The sequence below is a fragment of the Tachyglossus aculeatus genome, chromosome 8 (assembly GCF_015852505.1).
Source record: "Tachyglossus aculeatus isolate mTacAcu1 chromosome 8, mTacAcu1.pri, whole genome shotgun sequence".
NCBI classification, from domain to species: domain Eukaryota; kingdom Metazoa; phylum Chordata; class Mammalia; order Monotremata; family Tachyglossidae; genus Tachyglossus; species Tachyglossus aculeatus.
The window spans coordinates 4753345-4779644 of NC_052073.1; the positions used below are offsets into that span (position 1 = coordinate 4753345).

The 26300-nt window shown below is 44.4% G+C and overlaps 1 protein-coding gene across 1 annotated transcript in view; it reads left to right on the plus strand.

Annotated features, from left to right (window-relative positions):
• The first annotated feature begins 766 nt into the window (after positions 1-766).
• MNS1 (meiosis specific nuclear structural 1) overlaps positions 767-26300 on the plus strand; it is a 28047-nt gene continuing 2513 nt past the window's right edge. The window contains exons 1-9 of the mRNA XM_038750466.1: positions 767-846; positions 3927-4154; positions 8548-8675; positions 9332-9434; positions 15234-15463; positions 16328-16544; positions 17270-17377; positions 18130-18387; positions 20545-20670. Coding sequence (XP_038606394.1) covers positions 844-846; positions 3927-4154; positions 8548-8675; positions 9332-9434; positions 15234-15463; positions 16328-16544; positions 17270-17377; positions 18130-18387; positions 20545-20670 — 1401 coding nt within the window. The 5' untranslated portion in view covers positions 767-843. The remainder of the gene's footprint in view (positions 847-3926; positions 4155-8547; positions 8676-9331; positions 9435-15233; positions 15464-16327; positions 16545-17269; positions 17378-18129; positions 18388-20544; positions 20671-26300) is intronic.

The window sequence follows — 26300 nt, forward strand, 5'->3', positions numbered from 1 at the left end:
TCTATTTTATTTATTTTATTAATGATGTGTATAGACTGTGAGCCCACTGTTGGGTAGGGACTGTCTCTATATGTTGCCAACTTGTACTTCCCAAGCACTTAGTACAGTGCTCTGCACACAGTAAGCGCTCAATAAATACGATTGATTGATATCTATAATTCTATTTATTCTGATGGCACTGACCCCTGTCTACTTGTTTTGTTTTGTTGCCTGTCTCCCCCTTCTAGACTGTGAGCCCATTGTTGGGTAGGGACCATACCTACCTGTTGCCAACTTCTACTTCCCAAGCGCTGAGTACAGCGTTCTGCACACAGTGCTCAATAAATATGAATGAACTGATGAATGAATCAATCAATCGTATTTATTGAGCGCTTACTGTGTGCAGAGCACTGTACTCAGCGCTTGGGAAGTACAAGTTGGCAACATATACAGACAGTCCCTACCCAACAGTGGGCTCACAATCTAAAAGTGAATGAATGAATGAGTGAAGGGGGGGCGGTTCACAGTCTCAATCCCCATTTTTCAGCTGAGGTAAATGAGGCCCAGAGAGGTGAACTTGCCCAAGGTCACACTGCGCAGGCGCGACCCGGCTGAGGGAGGGCAGCGCGCCCAGCTTTTTCATCCGGGTCCTTCCCGCCGAGCCCGCGTTGCTAGGATACGAGCAGCCGGAGGAGGGAAGGGGCGGGCGGAAGACGCGCCCGCGGATTGGTCCGTTTGGCCGGCCAATGAGAGGCCGGGCATCCGGGCTTTTGCGGAGGACGGTCTCTCGTTGCCAGGGCAACGGAGCATCAACAGGACCGAGCGCGGGAGGCCCGGAGAGGAAGGCGCTCCATCCCGCCCGCGATGGTCAGTGGGGCCGGAGAGCCCTCCATCCTTCCCTCACACTTTCCCCCGGGAAAAACGCCCTTCCTTGCTCCTTAATAATGATGGCGTTTGTTAAGCGCTTACTATGTGTGCGAACCACTGTTCTAAGCGCTGGGGGGGATACAAGTTGGTCAGGTTGTCCCACGGGGGGCTCCCCATTTTACAGAAGAGGTAACTGAGGCACAGAGAAGTGGACTGTGAGCCCACTGTTGGGGAAGGACTGTCTCTATATGTTGCCAACTTGGACTTCCCAAGCGCTTAGTACAGTGCTCTGCACACAGTAAGCGCTCAATAAATTTGATTGATTGATTGAAGTGACTTCCCCAAAGTCACACAGCCGAGAAGTGGCGGAGCCGGGATTAGAGCCCATGACCTCGGGTTCCCAAACCCGTGCTCTTTCATCGTCATCGATCGTATTTATTGAGCGCTTACTATGTGCAGAGCACTGTACTAAGCGCTTGGGAAGTACAGATTGGCAACATCTAGAGACAGTCCCTACCCAACAGTGGGCTCACAGTCTAAAAGGGGGAGACAGAGAACAAAACCAAACATACTCACAAAATAAAATAAATAGAATAGATATGTACTGAACCGTGCTGCTGCTTGTAGATAATAGTAATAATCGGGGGATTTGTTAAGCGCCCACCATGTTCGTGACAACCTGATTACCTTGTATCTACCCCAGCGCTTAGAACAGTGCTTGTTCCATAGTAAGTGCTTAACAAATGCCATTATTATTATTGTATTGTATCCTCCCAAGCGCTTAGGACAGTGCTCTGCACACAGTAAGTGCTTAAGAAATACAATTGAATGAATGAATGAATGTGAGCTTGTTGTGGGCAGAAATGTGTCGGTAGTTGTAGTGTGTTCTCCCAAGCGCTTAGTACAGTGCTTTGCACACCGTAAGAGCTCAATAAATACGACTAAAAAAACCCCACCCAATCAACCGATCAGTGGTATTTATTGAGCGCATATGGTGTGCGGAGCACTGGGCTAAGCGGTTGGGAGAGTGCGGTGCAACAGAGCTGAAGGGGCCGAAACCCTCCTTCGCCCTTTTCCTCCATCCTCGTTTTAGGAGGAAAATCCTCCACTGAAATACAAGGGAATCTTAGCTCCAGAATGCAGGAAGGCCGGGACCCCGTAGGAAGGTGGGGTGGGGGGGCCGGGGTCGCGTCTATTGATCGTGATATCACTTGGCCTGACTTTTTCTGACATAATAATAATAATTGGCATTTGTTAAGCACTTACTATGTGCAAAACACTGTTCTAAGTGCTGGGGAGGATTCAGGTTGTCCCATGTGGGGCTCACAGTCTTAATCCCCATTTTACAGATGTGGTAACTGAGGCCCAGAGAAGTTAAGTGACTTGCCCAAGATCACACAGCAGACATGTGGTGGAGTCGGGATTCAAACCCATGACTTCTGACTCCAAAGCCCATGCTCTTTCCACTGAGCCACGCTGCTTCTCTATGGGGAGGGAATCCAACAGTTCCCCCATCCTTGCTTCTAATGGTAGCATCCGATCATTTTTTTCAAAACTAGTGAAATTTAGCCAAAGTAATGCCATTTTTTGACCTGAAGATACAGGTCAGGTTTGAACAAAGACTTGGAGGCTAGCGTCCCAGATCACTGAGGTCTTCAGCCTGGGGCTGTGACTTCCGTGAGTGCTATCTGTGGAAAAAAATAAAATATCTGTAATTTATTTATTTGTATTGATGTCTGTCCACCCCCACCGTCTAGACCGTAAGCTTGTTGTGGGCAGGGAATGTGTCTGTTTACTGTTGTCCTCTCCCAAGCGTTTAGTGAAGTGGTCTGCACACAGTAAGCGCTCAATAAATACGATTGAATGAATGAATGAATGGAAAGGATCCATCAGTCATATTAATTGAGCACTTGCTGTGGTGTATGGCACTCTCCCAAGCGTTTAGTACAGTGCTCTGCACACAGTAAGTGCTCAATAAATACAATTGCATGAATGAATGAATGGAAAGGATCCAACAGTCGTATTAATTGAGCACTTACTGTGTTATATGCTCCCAGGGGTTTAGTACAGTGTTCTGCACACAGTAAGAGCTCAATAAATACAATTGAATGAATGAATGAGTGGGAAAGATCCATCAGTCGTATTAATTGAGCACTTAGTGTTGTACCCTCCCAAGCACTTAGTACAGAGCTCTGCACACAGTAAGCGCTCAATAAATACGAATGAATCATCATCATCGATCGTATTTATTGAGCGCTTACTGTGTGCAGAGCACTGTACTAAGCGCTTGGGAAGTCCAAGTTGGCAACATATAGAGACAGTCCCTACCCAACAGTGGGCTCACAGTCTAAAAGGGGGAGACAGAGAACAAAACCAGACATACTAACAAAATAAAATAAATAGAATAGATATGTACAAGTAAAATAAATAAATAAATAAATAGAGTCAGAAGGACCTAGGTTCTAATCCCATCTCCGCCACATGTCTGCTGCATGATCTTGGGCAAGTCACTTAACTTCTCTGTGCCTCAGTTACCACATTGGTAAAGTGTATCAAAGTTATTCTTATTCATCATCATCAATCGTATTTATTGAGCGCTTACTATGTGCAGAGCACTGTACTAAGCGCTTGGGAAGTCCAAATTGGCAACATATAGAGACAGTCCCTACCCAACAGTGGGCTCACAGTCGAAAAGGGGGAGACAGAGAACAAAACCAAACATACTAACCAAATAAAATAAATAGAATAGATATGTACAAGTAAAATAAATAAATAAAAAATAGAGTAATAAATATGTACAAACATATATACATATATACAGGTGCTGTGGGGAATGAATGAATGGAAGGGATTCATCAATCATATTGAGCACTTACTGTGTGCAGAGCACTGTGCTAGGTGCTTGGGAGAGTACAATATCACAGAAGTGATAGAAACGTGAGCGTACAATGAGCTTACAGCCTAGAGGAATAATTGGGAGCCTTGGAGAGTTTCCCGTAGGACCTTTTGAGGGCTTTTGAGGAATTGGCTTATTAAGGATGAAACCGCCTCCCTTAAATACCATTGTTTTCGCATTTTAGGCTTTCTCAGGAAAGATGCAGCCACTGACCTCCATTCAGCAGCATAAGAAAGCAATGATAGAAGAACATCAGAGAATCTTGGACAGCCAAGCACAGGAGAAGCTGGAGAAAAAAATGAAGGAGCTGAAAGCGGCGATTTTAAATGAAGAACGCGTTGAACGGAAGCGAGTCCTCAGATCCCTCCAGAAAGAGCAGTGCGAAATGGAAATGGAAGAAGCCATTCAAAAGGTGAGTTCTTCAGGCAGTGGGCAGGATCACCTTTACAACCTTCCCCTGCTGAGGAGGCAGGCACGTCCGCAGTGTGGCTCAGTGGAAAGAGCACGGTTTTAGGAGTCAGAGGTCATGGGTTCTAATCCCGGCTCCGCCGCTTGTCTCCTGTGTGACTTTGGGCAAGTCACTTCACTTCTCTGTGCCTCAGTTGCCTCATCTGGAAAATGGGGATTAAGACTGTTAGCCCCAGGTGGGCCAACCTGATTACTTTGTATCCCCCCCAGTGCTTAGAACAGTGCTTGGCACATAGTAAGTGCTTAACAAATGCCGCCATCATCATTATTATTATTATTATCCACAGAACGTTCACATTGGACTTCGTATAGATTATACACTTGGACTTCATTTATTTTATTTTGTTAGTATGTTTGGTTTTGTTCTCTGTCTCCCCCTTTTAGACTGCGAGCCCACTGTTGGGTAGGGGCTGTCTCTATATGTTGCCAAATTGTACTTCCCAAGCACTTAGTACAGTGCTGTGCACACAGTAAGCGCTCAATAAATACGATTGATGATGATGATGATGATTTAGATTATACACTGAAGTCCTCCATGTGTAGTTGGCCAGTTGTATTGAGTGCTCACTGTGTGCAGAGCACTGTGACTGAGCACTTGGGAGAGTACAGTACAACAAACTAATAGCTCAGCTCTATGTGTGTATCATTTATATCCCACAGCATTTACTTTAAATTCTAATAATAGAACAGAAGTAGAAGTTGTTGTTGTTCCAATAGTATTTAGTGAATGCCTACCAAGTGCAATGCAGTGTACTAAACACTTGAGAAGTACAAATGAATAATAATAATTGTGGTATTTGTTAAGCGCTGACTATATGCCAGGGACTGTACTAAGCGCTGGGTTGGATACGAGCAAATCAAATTGGACACAGTCCCCTTGTCACTTATTAAATTCTAATAATAATAGAACAGAAGTAGAAGTTGTTGTTGTTCCAATAGTATTTATTGAATGCCTACCAAGTGCAATGCAGTGTACTACACACTTGAGAAGTACAAATGAATGATAATAATTGTGGTATTTGTTAAGCACTGACTATATGCCAGGGACTGTACTAAGCGCTGGGTTGGATACGAGCAAATCAAATTGGACACAGTCCCCTTGTCACTTATTAAGTTCTAATAATAATAGAACAGAAGTAGAAGTTGTTGTTGTTCCAATAGTATTTATTGAATGCCTACCAAGTGCAATGCAGTGTACTACACACTTGAGAAGTACAAATGAATGATAATAATTGTGGTATTTGTTAAGCACTGACTATATGCCAGGGACTGTACTAAGCGCTGGGTTGGATACGAGCAAATCAAATTGGACACAGTCCCCTTGTCACTTATTAAGTTCTAATAATAATAGAACAGAAGTAGAAGTTGTTGTTGTTCCAGTAGTATTTAGTGAATGCCTACCAAGTGCAATGCAGTGTACTAAACCCTTGAGAAGTACAAATGAATAATAATAATCGTGGTATTTGTTCAGCGCTGACTATATGCCAGGGACTGTACTAAGCACTGGGTTGGATACGAGCAAATCAAATTGGACACAGTCCCCTTGTCACTTATTAAGTTCTAATAATAATAGAACAGAAGTAGAAGTTGTTGTTGTTCCAGTAGTATTTAGTGAATGCCTACCAAGTGCAATGCAGTGTACTAAACCCTTGAGAAGTACAAATGAATAATAATAATTGTGGTATTTGTTAAGCGCTGACTATATGCCAGGCACTGTACTAAGCGCTGGGTTGGATACGAGCAAATCAAATTGGACACAGTCCCCTTGTCACTTGGAGCTCACAGTCTCAATCCCTATTTTCTACTGCATCCCTACTGTTCCTATTATTATTATTATTATTAAGTTCTGGGGTGTAGGAACTGCCAGGTGTTTGGGTTAGGGATGTGCAGAGGCTGAAGATGAGGGATAAAATAGTCTTAATAATAATAATAATAATGGCATTTGTTAAGCGCTTACTATGTGCGAAGCAGTGTTCTAAGCGCTGGGGAGGATACAACGTGATCACGTTGTCCCATGTTTGGCTCACAGTCATAATCCCCATTTTCCAGATGAGGTCACTGAGGCTCAGAAAAGTGAAGTGACTTGCCCAAGGTCACATAGCAGACACGTGGGGGAGCCGGGATTAGAACCCATGACCTCTGACTCCCGAGCCCTAGCTCTTTCCACTGAGCCACGCTGCATTCATTCAATAGTCTTTATTGAGCGCTTATTACAGTGTGCAGAGCACTGGACTAAGCACTTGGGAAGGACTAGTTGGCTTGAAGAGTCCAGTCCCGGGTGTCGGGGGGAGGATGAGGTCTGGGATTAAGAATTTGGAGTAGGGGGGTCCCTACAAGTCTTGGCCTTGATTGTCTGATAAGGAGAGGAAGAAACGTCCTACTGCTTTTTTATTTTCTTTTTTTATTGATATTTGTTCATTCATTCATTCAGTCTATTTATTGAGCACTTACTGTGTGCAGAGCACTGTACTAAGCGCTTGGGAAGTACAAGTTGGCAACATATAGAGATGGTCCCTACCCAACAGCAGGCTCACAGTCTAGAAGGGGGAGACAGACAAAACGAAACATGTGGACAGGTGTCAAGTCATCAGAATAAATAGAAGTAAAGCTAGATGCACATCATTAACAAAATAAATAGAATAGTAAATATGTGCAAGTAAAATAGAGTAATAAATCTGTACAAACATATATACAGGTACTGTGGGGAGGGGAAGGAGGTAGGGCGGGGGGGATGGGGAGGGGGAGAGGAAGGAGGGGGCTCAGTCTGAGCACTCACTGTGTGCTAGGCACTATACTAAACTCTGGGGTAGATAATAATAATAATAATAATGGCATTTATTAAGCGCTTACTATGTGCAAAGCACTGTTCTAAGCGCTGGGGAGGTTACAAGGTGATCAGGTTGTCCCACATGGGGCTTACAGTCTTAATCCCCATTTTCCAGATGAGGTCACTGAGGCACAGAGAAGTTAAGTGACTTGCCCAAAGTCACACAGCTGACAAGCAGCGGAGCTGGGATTAGAACCCGGGACCTCTGACTCCCAAGCCTGTGCTCTTTCCACTGAGCCACGATAATCCGGTTGGACACAGTCCCTGCCCCACAAAGGGCTCACAATCTTAATACCGTTTTACGGATGAGGAAACTGAGGCCCAGAGAAGTGAAGTGATTTGCCCAAGGTCGCAAAGCAGACAAGTGGCAGAGCTGAGATTAGAACCTAGGTCCTGCCAACTCTCAGGCCCGGGCTGTATCCACTATAGGCCACGCTGATTCTCCCCAATGGAGAGAGGGGAGAACTATTCATTGTGTGTCTGTTTATTGCTATATTGTACGCTCCCAAGTGCTTAGTACAGTGCTTTGCACACAGTAAGCGCACGATAAATGATTGAATTCATTCATTCATTCAATCGTATTTATTGAGCGCTTACTGTGTGCAGAGCACTGTACTAAGCACTTGGGAAGTCCAAGTTGGCAACATCTAGAGACGGTCCCTACCCAACAGCGGGCTCACAGTCTAGAAGGGGGAGACAGACAACAAAACATATTAACAAAATAAAATAAATAGAATAAACATGTACAAATAAAATAGAGTAATAAATATGTACAAACATATATACATATATACAGGTGCTGTGGGGAGGGGAAGGAGGTAAAGTGGGGGGGATGGGGAGGAGGGGGAGAGTGAATGCCTAAGAGGTGTGTGGATTTGGAGTCGGTAGACAACGGCTCAGTGAAAGGGGATTAGCAGTAATAACTGTGGTATTTGTTAAGCGCTTACTATGTGCCAAGCACTGTTCTAAGCACTGGGATAGATACAAGGAAATCAGGTTGGACACAATCCCCTGCCACATGGGGTTCACAGTCTCAATCCCCATTTTTCAGTTGAGGTAACGTAGGCCCAGAGAAGTGAAGCAACTTGCCCAAGGTCACACAGCAGACAAGTCGCAGAGCCGGGATTAAAACCCATGACCTCCAGATTCCCAGGCCTGTGCTCTATCCACTAAGCCCTGCTGCTGTGATACTTGTGAAGCATTTACCATGTATCGAGCACTCAAGTGCTGAAACAGAAGCAAAATAATCAGATCAGACACAGTCCTTGCCCCACAATCCCGGGGCTCACAATTTAGGCGCTGATACAGTTTCCACCTTGGTTTTTCTGGGCATCTGCTTATCCAGTAGTTTAAAGGGCTTGTTCTAAATTTTTAAGTGGAAACATCATTTGGGTAGAGTTGAAAAGTTCTGTTAAAGCTTTACTAGAACAGCTAGCGCAATGAAACCGTCTGCAAAAAAAGTCCGCTTTGGGGAAAAGTAGTCTAAAATCGTTTCTGGGGGTTTTCTCAGGCAGAGGAAAACAAAAGGCTAAAGGAGCGCCAGCTGGAACAGGAAGAAAAGTTGGCTACGGAATTGGCCAGATTAAAGCACGAGAGTCTCAAGGATGAGAAAATGCGGCAGCAAGTCAGAGAAAACAGGTATTTTTTCGGGTCAAAAGCAAATCCTTTGAAATTGTATTTTCAGAAGAGCGTCACATAGAGATTTTTCATCAAGAGAACTAGGTGGGGTTATGAATTCAAGCCCCAGATGTGAAAGGGAGGGTAAAGAAAGTATTTTAAATAGTTGCGCCTGAGTATATTCCACATTTAAAAAGTAAGTCTTTTGCTTTAGGCAGGTACAAATCTTTGCTAGTTGCATTCTTTAGCTTGTGGGAATTGGGCAAAGCATCAGTCTTGTGCCACAGCTCTATCATCATCATCATCATCATCATCATCATCAATCGTATTTATTGAGCGCTTACTATGTGCAGAGCACTGTACTAAGCACTTGGGAAGTACAAATTGGCAACATATAGAGACAGTCCCTACCCAACAGTGGGCTCACAGTCTAAAAGGGGGAGACAGAGAACAAAACCAAACATACTAACAAAATAAAATAAATAGGATAGATATGTACAAGTAAAATAAATAAATAAATAAATAGAGTAATAAATATGTATGTAATTATTTTGAATATTTTGAATATCGAAGTGTTCTGAAGGGGGACGCGGTGAAAACGAAAAGTATGTTGGGCAAGAAACATGCTACCAACTTAAAAGGAAAAGTATTAGATTTCACTGTTTTTCTTTTAATAGCACCGAATTAAGAGAACTGGAGAGAAAATTGAAGGCGGCTTACATGAATAAAGAAAGAGCGGCCCAGATTGCTGAAAAAGAAGCCATAAAACTTGAAAGAATAGTAAGCTCATTTTTTTTTTTGCTCTGCTGAGACTTCTCACAAAAAAAAAAGAACTGCATTCCCAGAAGAACTCCCTAGTTAGATGGCTCTGGGGATTCTCTGCTTATTCTCTGCGTAGCTTCTTAGATTCTCTGCTTAGAGAAGCAGCGTGGCTCAGTGGAAAAGAGCCCGGGCTTTGGAGTCAGAGGTCATGGGTTCAAATCCCGGCTCTGCCACTTGTCAGCTGTGTGACTTTGGGCAAGTCACTTCACTTCTCCGGGCCTCAGTTCCCTCATCTGTAAAATGGGGATTAAGACTGTGAGCCCCCTGTGGGACAACCTGATCACCTTGTAACCTCCCCAGCGCTTAGAACAGTGCTTTGTACACAGTAAGCGCTTAATAAATGCCATTATTATTATTATTATTGTCTCTGTGTTCCGACGGTCTGCAAGAAAATTGTTGATTGTGCATTAAGCCGCCCCACTTGAAGGCAGAAAGTTGTCCTTGGCATTGGAAGACGGCTGTAATAATTGTGAAATGGCCCCTCATCATCATCATCAATCGTATTTATTGAGCGCTTACTATGTGCAGAGCACTGTACTAAGCTCTTGGGAAGTACAAATTGGCAACACATAGAGACAGTCCCTACCCAACAAGTGGGCTCACAGCCTAAAAGGGGGAGACAGAGAACAAAACCAAGCATACCAACAAAACAAAATAAATAGAATAGATATGTACAAATAAAATAAATAAATGAATAAATAGAGTAATAAAGATCATATTCTGTATGATCTTGGGCAAGTCACTTAGCCTTTCTCGGCCTCAGTTTTCTCCTCTGTAAAATGGGGATAAGATGCCTGCTCTCTCCACCTCTTAGATTGCAAGCCTCATGTGAGTTAGGGACCGTGACTGATCAGATTATCTTGTTTCTACCCCAGGGCTTGACCCAAAGTACCTACTTACTCAATTCATTCATTCAATAGCATTTATTGAGTACGTGCATGTGGCTGAAAAGAGTTCTTACCAGTCGTGCGGACCCCCAGGCCGCCTGTCCCGGGTTTGGGCTGCTGTGATGGCTGTCGGCAGCATCTTTTTTGTTTTCGCCTCTCAGCGTCGTGATCCTGTCCAAGCTTCTGCTCGAAAAGCACTCGTCCTTTCGGGATTTCAGCGGGCCAGCCTGCTGATCCTTCCACCGGTCCTCCTACTTGCCCATCGCCAGTACACCGCCTTTCTTTCAGGTGTGATGGCGCATTGCCTTTTCACCGCCCCCTTAGAGGGTTTTCTTGGTCACCCGAGTTCAGCTCCTGAGACAGCGGTTTTTTTAAAAATAGTATTTGTTAATAATAATAATAATAATAATTGTGGTTTTTCTTAAGCGCTTACTATGTGCCAGGCCCTGTATCCACTAGGCCATGCACGCTAGGTAATAATAATAAATAATGATGGCACTTATTAAGCGCTTACTATGTGCAAAGCACTGTGCTAAGCGCTGGGGGGTTACAAGGTGATCAGGTTGTCCCACAGGGGGGCTCACAGTCTTCATCCCCATTTTACAGATGAGGGAACTGAGGCACAGAGAAGTTAAGTTCCCTTCAAGGCCCTACTGAGAGCTCACCTCCTCCAGGAGACCTTCCCAGACTGAGCCCCCTCCTTTCTCTCCCCCTCGTCCCCCTCTCCATCCCCCGCCTTACCTCCTTCCCTTCCCCACAGCACCTGTATATATGTATATATGTTTGTACATATTTATTACTCTATTTATTTATTTTACTTGTACATATGTATTCTATTTATTTTATTTTGTTAATATGTTTTGTTTTGTTCTCTGTCTCCCCCTTCTAGACTGTGAGCCCACTGTTGGGTAGGGACCGTCTCTGTATGTTGCCAACTTGTACTTCCCAAGCGCTTAGTACAGTGCTCTGCACACAGTAAGCGCTCAATAAATACGATTGATTGATTGATTGATTAAGTGAGTTGCCCAAAGTCACACAGCTGACAGTTGGCGGAGCCGGGATTTGAACCCATGACCTCTGACTCCAAAGCCCAGGCTCTTTTCCACTGAGCCACGCTGCTTCTCATATTATTATTGTTAATAATAATAATAATAATAATTGTGGTATTTCTTAAGCGCTTACTATGTGCCAGGCCCTGTATCCACTAGGCCATGCACGCTAGGTAATAATAATAAATAATGATGGCATTTATTAAGCGCTTACTATGTGCAAAGCACTGTTCTAAGCGCTGGGGGGTTACAAGGTGATCAGGTTGTCCCACAGGGGGCTCACAGTCTTCATCCCCATTTTACAGATGAGGGAACAGAGGCCCAGAGAAGTTAAGTGACTTGCCCAAAGTCACACAGCTGACAGTTGGCAGAGCCGAGATTTGAACCCATCACCTCTGACTCCAAAGCCCAGGCTCTTTTCCACTGAGCCACACTGCTTCTCATATTATTATTGTTAATAATTATAATAATAATAATTGTGGTATTTATTAAGCGCTTACTATGTGCCAGGCCCTGTATCCACTAGGCCATGCATGCTAGGTAATAATAATAAATAATGATGGCACTTGTTAAGCGCTTACTATGTGCAAAGCGCTGTTCTAAGCGCCGGGGAGGTTACAAGGTGATCAGGTTGTCCCACGGGGGGCTCACAGTCTTCATCCCCATTTTACAGATGAGGGAACTGAGGCCCAGAGAAGTGAAGTGACGTGCCCAAAGTCACACAGCTGGCAAGTGGCGGAGCCGGGTTCGGACCCGTGACCTCTGACTCCAAAGCCCGGGCTCTTTCCACTGAGCCACGCTGCTTCTCTTGAGCATTGGGGGTAGATAGAAAATGATCGGGTTGGACACAGTCCCCTTCCCACAGACCCTATCTCCGTTTTACAGGTGAGGGAACTGAGGCACAGAGAAGTGAAGCGACTTGCCCGGGGTCACACAGCAGAGAAGTGGCGGTGCTGGGATTAGAAGCCGGGTCCTTCCGACTCACGGGCCTCAGTTTGCTCTACGAGGCCACGCCGCTTCTCACTTGCCTTTTGGCTATCTACTCCAGAGGTGGGGTAGTCTAACCCATCTCCCCGAGGATTAGACTAGACTGAGAGCCCGTCTTCTAGATTGTGAGCCCGTTGTTAGTCTCTATATGTTGCCAACCTGTACTTCCCGAGCGCTTAGTCCAGTGCTCTGCACACGGTAAGCGCTCAATAAATACGATTGAATGAATGAATGAATTAGACATTATTCAGTCCCAGGCTGTCTCCACTAAGCCAAGCTCAGCTTCCTTCTGTAATAATATTGGCATTTGTTAAGCGCTTACTATGTGCCAAGCACTGTTCTGAACGCTAGGGTAAATACAAGGTAATCAGGTTGTCCCACGGGGGGCTCACAGTATTCATCCCCATTTTACAGATGAAGGAACTGAGGCACAGAGAAGTTAAGAGACTTGCCCACAGTCACCCAACTGACATATGAGGGAGCCAGGATTAGAATCCATGACCTCTGACTCCCTCTTACCACTAAGCCACGCTGCTTTTCTAGACCATAAGCTCTTTAGGCAGGGAACGTGTCTACCAAGTCTGTTCTATTCTAATCAATCAATCAATCAATCGTATTTATTGAGCGCTTACTGTGTGCAGAGCACTGTACTAAGCGCTTGGGAAGTACAAGTTGGCAACATATATAGTCCCTACCCAACAGTGGGCTCACAGTCTAAAAGTGCTTAGTACAGTGCACTGCACACAGTAAGCGCTTAGTAAATACCAATGATCGATTCATTGAGGGGAAAGGATGGGCTAAAGCCAAGATCAGCATTACAGGAAAGTGAGAGCGCTTTAAATCAACTTGGCATTAAAATTAAATTAATTTTAATTAAAATAGCACCAAAGTGTTCTAAAGAGACGGTAGTCCTCTAGATTGTAAAGCTCATTGTGGGCAGGGAATGTATTTGCTTATTGTTATATTTTACTGCCTCAAGAGCTTAGGATAGTGCTCGACACACAATAATCGCTCAATAAATACAATTGAATGAGTGAATGAATGAAACCAGTCTCAATTACTCAAATTGCTCAAGCTAAGAATGTAGGTAGCCCACTGAAAGTAGGCTGTTGAACCCTGGATAACTTCAACTTTGAAAACCTGACTTCTCACCAGTGTTTTAATTATTAACAATCCATCAGTTGTATTAGTTACTGTGCGCAGAGCACTGTACTAAGCGCTTGGGAGAGAACAGTGTTACAGAGTTGGTGAACACAGTCCCTGCTCACAACAAGCTTAGAATCTAGAGGGCTTGTACAAATGAAGATATTCTACAGAAATGTGAGAATATTCCTGGTTATCAAATTAGTTATCCAGCTAATTATGAGTAAATAGTACTTTCATATGTAGGGTTAACACTCTAAAGCTGGCTGAAATTTTAAAAGAGTGATTAGTTACACCTGTCATCAATCAGTCATATTTATTGAAAGCTTACTGAGTACAGAGTACGCGCTTGGGAGGATACAGTGTGGCTCAGGGGAAAGAGCACGGGCTTTGGAGTCATAGGTCATGGGTTCAAATCCTGGCTCCGCCAGTTGTCAGCTGTGTGACTTTGGGCAGGTCACTTCACTTCTCTGTGCCTCAGTTCCCTCATCCGTAAAATGGGGATTGAGCCTGTGAGCCCCCCGTGGGACAACCTGATCACCTTGTAACCTCCCCAGCGCTTAGAACGGTGCTCTGCACATAGTAAGCGCTTAATAAATGCCATTATTATTATTATTATTATAGAATACATACACATTCCCTGCCCACAGTGAGCTTATGGTTTAGAGGGGGAGACAGACATTAATATAAATAAATAAATAAATAAACAAACAAATAAATAAATAAATAAATGGCAGATATGGGCATAAGTGCTGTGGGGCTGGGAGGGGGGATAAATAAAGGGAGCAAGTCAGGGCGATGCAGAAAGGAGTGGGAGAAGAAGAAAGGAGGGTTTAGTTAAGGCTTCTTGGAGGAGATGTGCCTTCAATAAGGTTTGAAGCACGGGAGAATAATTGTTGGAGGGATGGCGTTCCTGGCCAGTGGCAGGATGTGAGCAAGAGGTCGGTGAGAGAGACGAGATCGGGGTACAGTGAAAAGGTTGGCATTTGAAGAACAAAGTGTGAGGGCTACGTTGGAGGAGGCGAGTAACGAGGCGAGGCAGGAGGGGGCAAGGTGATCGAGTGTTTTGAAGCCAATGGTGAGGAGATTTTGTTTGACGCGGAAGTGGACGGGCAACCACTAGAGTTTCTTGAAGAGTGGGGAAACGTGGCCTGAACGTTTTTGTAGAAAAGTGATCCGGGCAGCAGAGTGAAGTATGGACAGGGGTGGGAGGTCAGCAAGGAGGCTGATACAGTAATCAAGGCGGGATAGGAAAAGTGATTATTGAATAAACGTGGTAGCAGTTTGGACGGAGAGGAAAGGGAAGATTTTAGTGATGTTGCGAAGGTGGAACTGACAGGATTTAGCGATGGATTGAATATGGGCCATGTGCCATGTGAATATGTGCCAACTTGTACTTCCCAAGCGCTTAGTTCAGTGCTCTGCACACAGTAAGCACTCAATAAATACGATTGATTGATATGTGGGTTGAAGGAAAGAGAGGAGTCAAGGAGAACGCCAAGGATACAGGCTTGTGAGACAGGAAGGGTGGTGGTTCCATCTACAGTGATGGGAAAGTCAGGGGGCATTTGTCTATTAGCTTAAGTCGGGGAGTTCACAACTCAACTCATTCTTTAGCCTCTAATGTCTTTCTTTTAAGTGTACGTGTTCTCGATTGGGAGATCCAAAAGCGAATTCTGTTTCTATCCCAGAAGGACGATGCTATAATGGCCCGGAAGATGAAGGAGGAGCATGAGAGGTTGGTGATGGAAGAAAGCTTGGCAGAGTGTAGACGGAACAGGGAGAAAATACTGTATCACCAAGAATTAGAAAAGCAGCTTGAAGAGCGGGAAAGAAAGAAGCAGGAGGCCTACGAGGAGTACCTCCAAGAGAAACTAATGATTGACGAAATTGTGAGAAAAATTTATGAAGAAGACCAGATGTAAGTTTTGTTTTTATACCAACGTCCCCCCACCTCAATTCTTCCATAATACCTGCTGTCACTGTGTGAGCCGACTAGACTGCTCTGAGAAAATTAGGGAACATTCTCCGGACGACGCTAGTCTGTTGGGAAACCGTCCAACTTGAGGTTGGAAGAAATGGTTGTTGCATATGTGCGTGAGTACTCTAATGCAAGATTTCCTTCGCACGGGGTTTTCTTTTTTTAATGGTATTTATTCATCACTTACGACATGTCAGGCCCCGTCCTTTTGTATGAAAGCAACCCCTGGGCTCTAGAAGAATTGGGTGTATTCAGTAGTTGGATCGAATCTTACGGCTAATAATCATCAACCAGTGGTATTCGTTGAGTGTTTACTGGGTATCGAGCATGGTAAGCTCGTTACGGGCAGGGAATGTGTCTGATTATTGTTGTTTTGTACTCTGCCAAGCGCTTAGTACAGTGCTCTGCACACAGCAAGCGCTCAATAAATATGACCGACTGATTGACTTAAGTGTATGGGAAAGTACAGTACAGTAGGGTTGGTAGGCATGATCCCTGCCCACAATCTGACCTTCAGGCCTGTGTTCGGATCTTCCCCAGCATAGGGTACAACACAGTAAGAGGTTAACAAATACCACAATTATAATCAATATTATTATTAGTAGTAGTAGTAGTGAGGCTCAGGCCTCCCCATTAGAAGAGTGAATACTTGTCAAGGGATGACTAGGTAAATTAAGTTCTTGAAACTTCATGGCCCTCTGAAAACCAGAGGAAATGATTTTTATGTCAGTCCTCACTAGGCATTTATGTTATCATTTGTGTCACCGACACACATTTAACACCTGCATTGGCCTGTTCTTAAAGGGAAAGACAACTGAGGCTGGAGAAAATGAATGCCACCCAGAGATATAAAGAAGAGTTTCAGAAACAACAGGCTCTCTGGAGAAAAAAGAAACGTGAAGAAATGGAAGAGGAAAACAGGAAGATCGTAGAATTTGCTAACCTGAAGCAGCAGAGAGAAGAAGATCGGATGGCGAAAATGCTGGAGAACGAGGAGAAGAGGAAACATCTCCAGAATTTGGTACAAAAAATCAACAGCAAACAAATCTTTAGAGCTTGGGTGTTTGAATCCATCAATCAGTCATATTTATTGAGTGCTTACTGTGTGCAGAGCACTGTACTAAGTGCGCGAGACAGTACAACACAATCACGTTGGTAGACAATCTCCCCGCCCACAATGAATTTACAGTCTAGAGGGGTGTGACAGACATTAATATAACTTATATAACTCTCTCTCCCTCTCATCCCCTTCTCCATCCCCCCCATCTTACCTCCTTCCCTTCCCCCCAGCACCTGTATATATGTATATATGTTTGTATATATTTATTACTCTATTTATTTATCTTACTTGTACATATCTATTCTATTTATTTTATTTTGTTAGTATGTTTGGTTTTGTTCTCTGTCTCCCCCTTCTAGACTGTGAGCCTGCTGTTGGGTAGGGACTGTCTCTATGTGTTGCCGACTTGTACTTCCCAAGCGCTTAGTACAGTGCTCTGCACACAGTAAGCGCTCAATAAATACGATTGATTGATTGATTGATAACTAAATTAATTGCAGATATGGACATAAGTGCTTTGGGACTGAGGGAAGGTGAATAAGGATGCAAATCCAAGTGCAAGGGTGACACAGAAGGGAGTGGGCGAAGAGGAAATGAGGACTTAGCTGGGGAAGGCCTCTTGGAGGGGATGTGATTTTTGAGGGTCTGGGGGCCATGTGGAAACTTTCTTCCTTTTTCCTTCCCAGATTGCCGAGAACCTGGAAAAGACCCAGCAGCACCAGGACGATATGGAACAGATACGCCTCGACTTGTATCAGGAGGAGCAAGCCGAAATCGACCGGCAAAAAATGAAAGTGAGTGCCGGGCTGTGGCAGGGCAGTGACTGCTCACCTGTGGTAACGAACAGTGTAATCAGTTCCTACAAGGCAGGACTACCAACTTTTCACTATTTTTTTGTACAAGCTCTGAATATGTGCCGGCACTGTACTAAGCGGAGTGCTCTGCACCCGGTAAGCGCTCAATAAATACGATTGATTGATTGATTGGAGCAGATACAAGCTAGTCAGGTTGGACACAGTTCACGTCCCCCAGGGGGATCGCCGTCTTAAACCACGTTTTGCAGAAGGGGTAACTGGGGCACAGAGAAGTGAAATGACTTGGCCAAGGTCACACAACAGACAGGTGACGGAGCCGGGAATAGAAGCCAGGTCCTTCTAATTCCCAGGCCCGGGCATTCTCCACTAGCCATGCTCCTTCTCAAAGTCACCCAGCAGGCCAGTGGCAGAGCCGGGATTACCACCCCAGTTCCCTGGCTCTCTGGCCCGTGCTTTTTCCATGAGGCCGTGCCGCTTCCCTTCCTCGGAAAATGTAACCTAAGCCCGTTGTGGGCAGGGAATGCATCTGTTTAGTGTTATACTGTGCTCTCCCAGGCGTTTAATACAGTGCTCTGCACACAGTAAGCGCTCAATAAATACGATCGAACGAATGTACCCCATTCATGACGGTGAAAGGGGCTGAATTTTCCACTTGGCCTGATGTCGGTCCTTGGCTTTGAACAGCGCCTTGTAGGAGATCGGTTTTGCTCATCCTAACTGTGTCTTCTTAGTCCGAAGTGGAAGACAAGATCAGACAGCGCCTGGAGCTGCAGAAAAGTTTCGAAGAGCAATTAGCCTTCAAACGGCTAGTGCTGCAGGCCGCAAGGGAGGAAGAGGAGACTTACAGGCAGAACCTGCTGGCCAAATTTGCCGAGGACGATCGACTGGAGCTGATGAATGCTCAGAAACAGAGAATGAAACAGCTCGAACATAAAAGGGCTGTAGAAGAGCTTATCGAAGAGCGTCGGAAACAGTTCCTGGCAGACAAGGTAAGGAAAGAATCGACGCCTATTTGTCTATTTGTCTATCCAGCGCTTAGAACAGTGCTTTGCACGTAGTAAGCGCTTAATAAATGCCATCATTATTATTATTATTATTATTATTTGACCTTTGGGGAAAGCTTTTGTTCCGAGCGGAAGTGTGTTGGGATAAAGGGCAGGAATCTGTTTTTATGCCGTAGGTGGTTTGAGTCTTTTCCCCTCAGGGACACTTAGCTTCCCAGTTGAGTTTCCTTTCGTTGCGTGACCGGGGCGAGGAAAACGTAATAATAATAATAACTGTGGGGCTTGTTAAGCGCTTACAGTATGCGCCAGGCACTGTACTAAGCGCTGGGGTGGGTACAAACCAACCGGGTTGCAGTCCCTGCCCCACGTGGGGCTCACAGTCTCAATCTCCGTTTTACGGATGAGGTAACTGGGGCCAAGAGAAGTAAAGCAACTAGCCCGTGTGGTCACACAGCAGACGTGTGGTGGAGGCGGGATTAGAACCCATGACCTTCTAACTCTCAGGCCCGTGCTCTGTGGCTTCCTCATCAGCCCCAGTGGGGTAGACCGGGAGACTCTAAAATCTGGAGGTCTCCGGTGTGTCGAACCAGGCCCACACACCTCGACAGGGTTCGCTCCCACTATGTCCGTGTGTCTCCCGTGGGAATGGGATTCTGACTGGATTGGCTCTTGGCCCAAGGAATGTTTAGACTAGGAGGCCATCTGGAAATTCTTCAGGTGACACGGGTAGGACCTCGGTCTTTTTGAAGTCCTCTATCCCTCCTTAGTCCGTTGAAGCCATGGGGACTGTGGGAAAGAGATGGTCCTCCCCCCCAGTCCTATTGCTCCCCAGATTCCAGAACACCCCCATAATAATAATAATAATAATGGAATTTTTCTAAGCGCTTCCTATGTGCCAGGCCCTGTACTAAGCGCTGGGGTGGATACAAGCCAGTCGGGTTGGATGCAGGGGCCCTGTCCCACGTGGGCCTCACCCTCTCATTCCCCTCACCGTCTCATTGTCCATTTTACAGATGAGGAAACTGAGACACAGAAGTGAAATGACTTGTCCACAGCCCTTAGTAGAGTGCTTGACCAACAGTAAGCGCTTAACAAATGCCAGAATTATTAGTATTATCTGTGGGATAGGTGTCACAGGACAATAGTCAAAAATCACTCAGTTTCTTGACATTTGTGGGATTTTTAGTAATGGGGAGGGGGTGTGCTGGAGGAGTAATAGTATTGTAGCATTTATTGAGCACCCATTTACCAAGCACATGGAAAGTGCTTTTTTAGACTGTGAGCCCACTGTTGGGTAGGGACTGTCTCTATATGTTGCCAACTTGTACTTCCCAAGCGCTTAGTACAGTGCTCTGCACACAGTAAGCGCTCAATAAATATGATTGATTGATTGATTAAAGAGTAACAAAGTGATATGTTCCCTGCCTACAAGGAGTTTACCCTCTAATGGAAGAGACAAACATAAAAATATCTACAACTTGAGTGGTCAAATTAAATAAATTGAGGGGATATCCAAATTCATTCACTCATTCAATCGTATTTATTGAGTGCTTACTGTGTGCAGAGCACTGTACTAAACACTTGGGAAGTACAATACAAATGGAGATCTGCTTAATTTATTTATGATCTTATATGCATAAGAAGGGTGTAAATAAGTTCACAAGTACCTGTGGTGATGGACAATAATAATAATAATAATAATAATGTGATATTTGTTAAGTGCTGATTATATGCCAAGCACTGTAGGAGATACAAGATAACGAGGTTGGACACAGTTCCTGTCCCACAACAGGCTCACAGTCTTTTAATGGTTGTGGAAATAAAAGTTTCAGGGTTTGAATGTGTGACTTGAAATTCAGCAGGCAGAAGCCTAGCCAATCCCAAATTTCATTTAGAGTCTCCCAGTGTCAGAGTCCATCAGTGATAAACATCGTAACGTGGGATTGTGTTGGTATTTGTTCATCTCAAAAACTACATGGACAGCAAAGGAGAGGAGGAGCTCTCTGGATGAAAGGAAAGGCTTTTGAGCATCTAAAAAATAAATAGGCAGATAATCTACTGGTCTGAATTTGCTCTGTTAAAACATCCATTCCCCTAGACAAACTCCAAGGAGAATAATCACGGCTTTGGTTGTTTTTCCAGGAACGTGAATTTGAGGAAATGCGGATGCAGGAAAAAAGAGAAGGATGTCTCAGGGCAATTATTGAGGAGGAAAGGCAAAAATTACTCCAAGAACATGCTGCAAAACTACTGGGCTATCTCCCTAAGGTAAGGGAAATTGAACTTGAAGGCTAACGTCTCACAGTATCTTATTCCCATCCCTGTTTTCTCTTTCAGCAAGAGTCGCTATGAAACTAAATTACGTCACATTTTAAAAGTCCAGTGATCAGGTACTCAGTCAGTCGAACAATGGAATTTACTGAGTGCTTACTGTGTGCAGAGCACTGTACTAAGCGCTTGGGAGAGTACTACTCCTCCCCCTCCCCATCCCCCCCCGCCTTACCTCCTTCCCCTCCCCACGGCACCTGTATATATGTTTGTACATATTTATTACTCTATTTATTTTACTTGTACATATTTATTCTATTTATTTAATTTTGTTAATATGTTTTGTTTTGTTGTCTGTCTCCCCCTTCTAGACTGTGATCCCACTGTTGGGTAGGGACCGTCTCTATCTGTTGCCAACTTGTACTTCCCAAGCGCTTAGTACAGTGCTCTGCACACAGTAAGCGCTCAATAAATACAATTGATTGATTGATGGGTTGATTCCCAAGCGCTTAGTCCAGTGCTCTGCACACAGTAAGCGCTCAATAAATACGATTGAATGAATGAATGAATGATACAACAGACACATTCCCTGCCTATATTGAGCTTACCATCACATTAATGTAAATAAACAAATTACAGATAGGGACATAAATTCTGCGGGGCTGGCAGGGTCGGGGGAGGAATAAAGGGAGCAAGTCAGGGTAACGCAGAAGGGAGTGGAAGAGGAAAGAAGGGATTAATCAATCAGTCAATCAATCGTATTTAATGAGCGCTTACTGTGTGCAGAGCACTGTACTAAGCGCTTGGGAAGTACAAGTTGGCAACATATAGAGACGGTCCCTACCCAGCAGTGGGCTCACAGTCTAGAATCAATCAATCAATCAATCGTATTTATTGAGCACTTACTGTGTGCAGAGCACTGTACTAAGTGCTTGGGAAGTACAAGTTGGCAACATATAGAGATGGTCCCTACCCAACAGTGGGCTCACAGTCTGGAATCAATCAATCAATCAATCAATCGTATTTATTGAGCGCTTACTGTGTGCAGAGCACTGTACTAAGCGCTTGGGAAGTCCAAGTTGGCAGCATATAGAGACAGTCCCTACCCAACAGTGGGCTCACAGTCTAGAAGGGGGAGACAGAGAATAAAACCAAACATATTAACAAAATAAAATAAATAGAATAGATATGTAGAATCAAGGAGGGCTCTCGGAGGAGAGGTATCTGAAGGCTTTGATTTGGGGGGAGAATCATCGTCTGTCAGATTTGAGGAGGGAGGGCATTCCTGGCCAGAGGCGGGATGCGGGTGAGAGATCAGTGGAGAGACAGACGCCATCAAGGTACGCGATCAAGGTTTCTGCACAAAGACGATCCGGGCAGCGGCGTGAAGTATGGATTGAAGTGGGGAGAGACAGGAGGATGGGAGATCGGAGAGGAGGCTGATACAGTAATCCAGTCGGGATAGGATGAGAGATTGAACGAGCAGGGGAGCGGTTTGGATGGAGAGGAAAGGGCAGATCTTGGCGATGTTGCGGAGCTGAGACCGGCAGGTTTTGGTGACGGCTTGGATGTGAGGGGTGAATGAGAGAGCGCAGTCCCCCCCCATCTTACCTCCTTCCCTTCCCCACAGCACCTGTATATATGCATATATGTTTGTACATATTTATTACTCTATTTATTTTACTTGTACATATCTATTCTATTTATTTTATTTTGTTAGTATGTTTGGTTTTGTTCTCTGTCTCCCCCTTTTAGACTGTGAGCCCACTGTTGGGTAGGGACTGTCTCTATATGTTGCCAATTTGTACTTCCCAAGCACTTAGTACAGTGCTCTGCACATAGTAAGCGCTCAATAAGTACGATTGATGATGATGACGACACCAAGGTTGCGGGCTTGTGAGACGGGAAGGATGGTAGTGCCGTCAACGGGGATGGGAAAGTCAGGGAGAGGGCAGGGTTTGGGAGGGAAGATTAGGTTAGCATTAGAGAAGTGAAGGGTGTCAGCTGGGTTGGAGTAGGAGCACAGCAGGGTGAGGTAGGAGCGGGCCAGGTGATGGAAGGCTTTATCATCAATCGTATTTATTGAGCGCTTACTATGTGCAGAGCACTGTACTAAGAGCTTTAAAGGAAGCTCGTTGTGGGCTGGGACTGCGTCTTCTTTATTATTATGGTGAACTCTCCCAAGAGCTCAGTACAGGCCTCTGCACCCAGGAGGCCCTCAATAAATATGACTGATTTACTGACTCAAGCGCTTAGTACAGTGCTCTGCACATAGTAAGCGCTTAATAAATACGATTGATGATAAAGCCAATGGTAAGGAGTCTCTGTTTGCTGCCGAGTTGTCAGAGCACTAAAGTGGAGCTGGAATTAGAACATGCAGGTCCTCCGACTCCAGGCTCATGCTCTTTCCATTAGGCTGCACTGCTTTAGGATGAGTTTCCTTTCTAGCCCCTTTCCTCTAGGCAAGCATCATCATCATCATCATCAATCGTATTTATTGAGCGCTTACTGGGTGCAGAGCACTGTACTAAGCGCTTGGGAAGTACAAGTTGGCAACATCTAGAGACAGTCCCTACCCAACAGTGGGCTCACAGTCTAAAAGGGGGAGACAGAGAACAAAACCAAACATACTCACAAAATAAAATAAATAGAATAGATGGGTACAAGTAAAATAAATAAATAAATAAATAAATAGAGTAATAAATATGTGCAAACATATATACATATATACAGGTGCTGTGGGGAAGGGAAGGAGGGAAGATGGGGGGGATGGAGAGGGGGATGAGGGGGAGAGGAAGGAAGGGGCTCAGTGATATCCTAAATAGGGTGACTCACATCTCTAATAACAGTAGTAACAATGGCGATATTTGTTAATTTTACTTGTACATATCTATTCTATTTATTTTATTTTATTAGTATGTTTGGTTTTGTTTTCTGTCTCCCCCTTCTAGACTGTGAGCCCACTGTTGGGTAGGGACTGTCTCTGTATGTTGCCAACTTGTACTTCCCAAGAGCTTAGTACAGTGCTCTGCACACAGTAAGCGCTCAGTAAATACGATTGATTGATTGACTGATTGATTAAGCACTTAATGGAAAGAGCACAGGCTTGGGAGTCAGAGGTCATGGGTTCTAATCCCTGCTCCGCCACTTTCATTCAGTCGTATTTATTGAGCGCTGACTGTGTGCAGAGCACTGTACTAAGCGCTTGAGTGTCAACTGTGTGACTTTGGGCAAGTCACTTAACTTCTCTGTGCCTCAGTTACCTCATCTGTAAAATGGGGATTAAGACTGCGAGCCCCACGTGGGATAACCTGATTACCTTGTATCTCCCTCAGCGCTTAGAACGGTGCCTGGCACATAGTAAGCGCTTAACAAATACCACCATTGTTATGATTATTACTAAGCGCTGGGGTGGATACAAGCAAATCGGGTTGGACACGGTCCCCGTCCCACGTGGGGCTCACAGTCTCAATCCCCATTTTACAGATGAGGTAACTGAGGCACAGAGAAGTTAAGTGCCCAAGGTCACACAACAGACGAGTGGAAGAGCCAGGATCAGAACTCATGACCGGCTGGTTCCCAGACCCATTCTCTATCCACTACACCATCCTGCTTCTCTGCTGAGAAGCGGCGAGGCTCAGTGGAAAGAGCAAAGGCTTTGGAATCAGAGGTCATGGGTTCAAATCCCGGCTCCGCCAGTTGTCAGCTGTGTGACTTTGGGCAAGTCACTTCACTTCTCTGGGCCTCAGTTACCTCATCTGTAAAATGGGGATGAAGACTGTGAGCCCCCCGTGGGACAACCTGATCACCTTGTAACCTCCCCAGCGCTTAGAACAGTGCTTTGCACATAGTAAGCGCTTAATAAATGCCATCATTATTATATTATTATTACTGCTGCTCAGGCTTTATAGTTGCCTGAGAAACCAATATACTGGAACACCCAATGCGTGTTCATCACTTTGGCTATAAAATACCATCTGAATTCAAACAGATGTTGAATGAACTGCATAGCTTAAGTTGAATGCGAAATGCATTTAAAAACTTGGACTCATAATTCCATATTTTCAGTGACTTGATACAATACCGGCTTTGAAGAATTCATGTAGAAATGCTTTGCTCCTGTCTTCCTGCCTTGAAGGTCGAGCTGATGTTTTAAGTTGCTGACTTGGCTTTTAAAATAGTCTCTTCAGAAATGATGGAAAACGATTAAATGCTGAATCTACGGTCAAATTTGGTCCTTTCCTTAAACCTGTCATTTTCTACGATCCTCTGTGAAATGCGAAACGGTGGAGGACAAGTTAATCTTGATGAGTTTATTCAGCTCCAACTAGAACTCCTCTGTTTTGACAGGGCTGTTTTTTTCGGAAAACAAATCTATAATATTGATGTTGGTGCTTTTTCCCCAAAGTGCTGCAAAAACAAAAAAAAAAATCTATTTTATGCCAAAATGGAAAGATTGCTGGACTTCAGGTTGTTAGCTATGTAGGCTCTGTGGCATGTCACAGAGTCAAAAATTGATCATTTTGTCTTTTGGGGGGGCTGTATTATTTTTGAGAATATCTTTTCCTTTTCCTTTTCCTTTTCCTTTTCCTTTTCCTTTTCCGTTCATCCTCACTGGGCTCTGGTGACCATGGTCTTTTGGTAGGGGACAGGTGAAGCCAACAATCTGACCCCCTTTCTGGCTCAAAGTGGCAGGATGGAGTAGATTCGGCTTCCTGCCGCCCTTCCCCCCAAAAGCTCTGAGGATGAAAGCTTTTGTACATATTTACTATTCTATTTATTTTGTTAATGATGTGCATGGCCTAGTGGAAAGAACACAAGCCTGGGAATCAGAAGGAACTGGGTTATAATAAATGCCATTATTATTATTATTATTATTATTATTATTATTATTATTATTATTATCTTGTAGCTACCCCAGCGCTTAAAACAGCGCTTTGCACATAGTAAGCGCTTAATAAATGCCATTATTATTATTATTATTATTATTATTATTATCTTGTATCTACCCCAGTGCTTAGAACAGTGCTTTGCACATACTAAGCGCTTAATAAATGCCATTATTATTATTATTATTATTATTATTATTATCTTGTATCTACCCCAGCGCTTAGAACAGTGCTTTGCACATAGTAAGCGCTTAATAAATGCCATTATTGTTATTATTATTATTATTTAGCTTTAATTCTGTTTTTCTGGCGACTTGACACCTGTCCACATGTTGTGTTTTGTTGTCTGTCTCCCCCTTATAGATCACGAGCCAGTTGTTGGGTAGGGACCGTCTCTATATGTTGCCAACTTGAATTTCCCGAGCGCTTAGTACAGTGCTCTGCACACAGTAAGCGCTCAATAAATACGATTGAATGAATGAATGAATGAATGAAGCTAATGAATGAATGAAGCTAATGACTTCGCCCCCGTGGTGTCAGTCTTTTGGGAGGGATGGCTTGCTCCCCCAATCCCGCAGTAATGATATTATGGTATTTGTTAAGCGCTTCCTATGTGCGAGGCACTGTACTGAACACTGGGTGGATACAAGCAGGTCGGGTTGGACACAGTCCCTGTCCCACTTGGGGCTCATAGTCTCATTCATTCAATCGTATTTATTGAGCGCTTACTGTGTGCAGAGC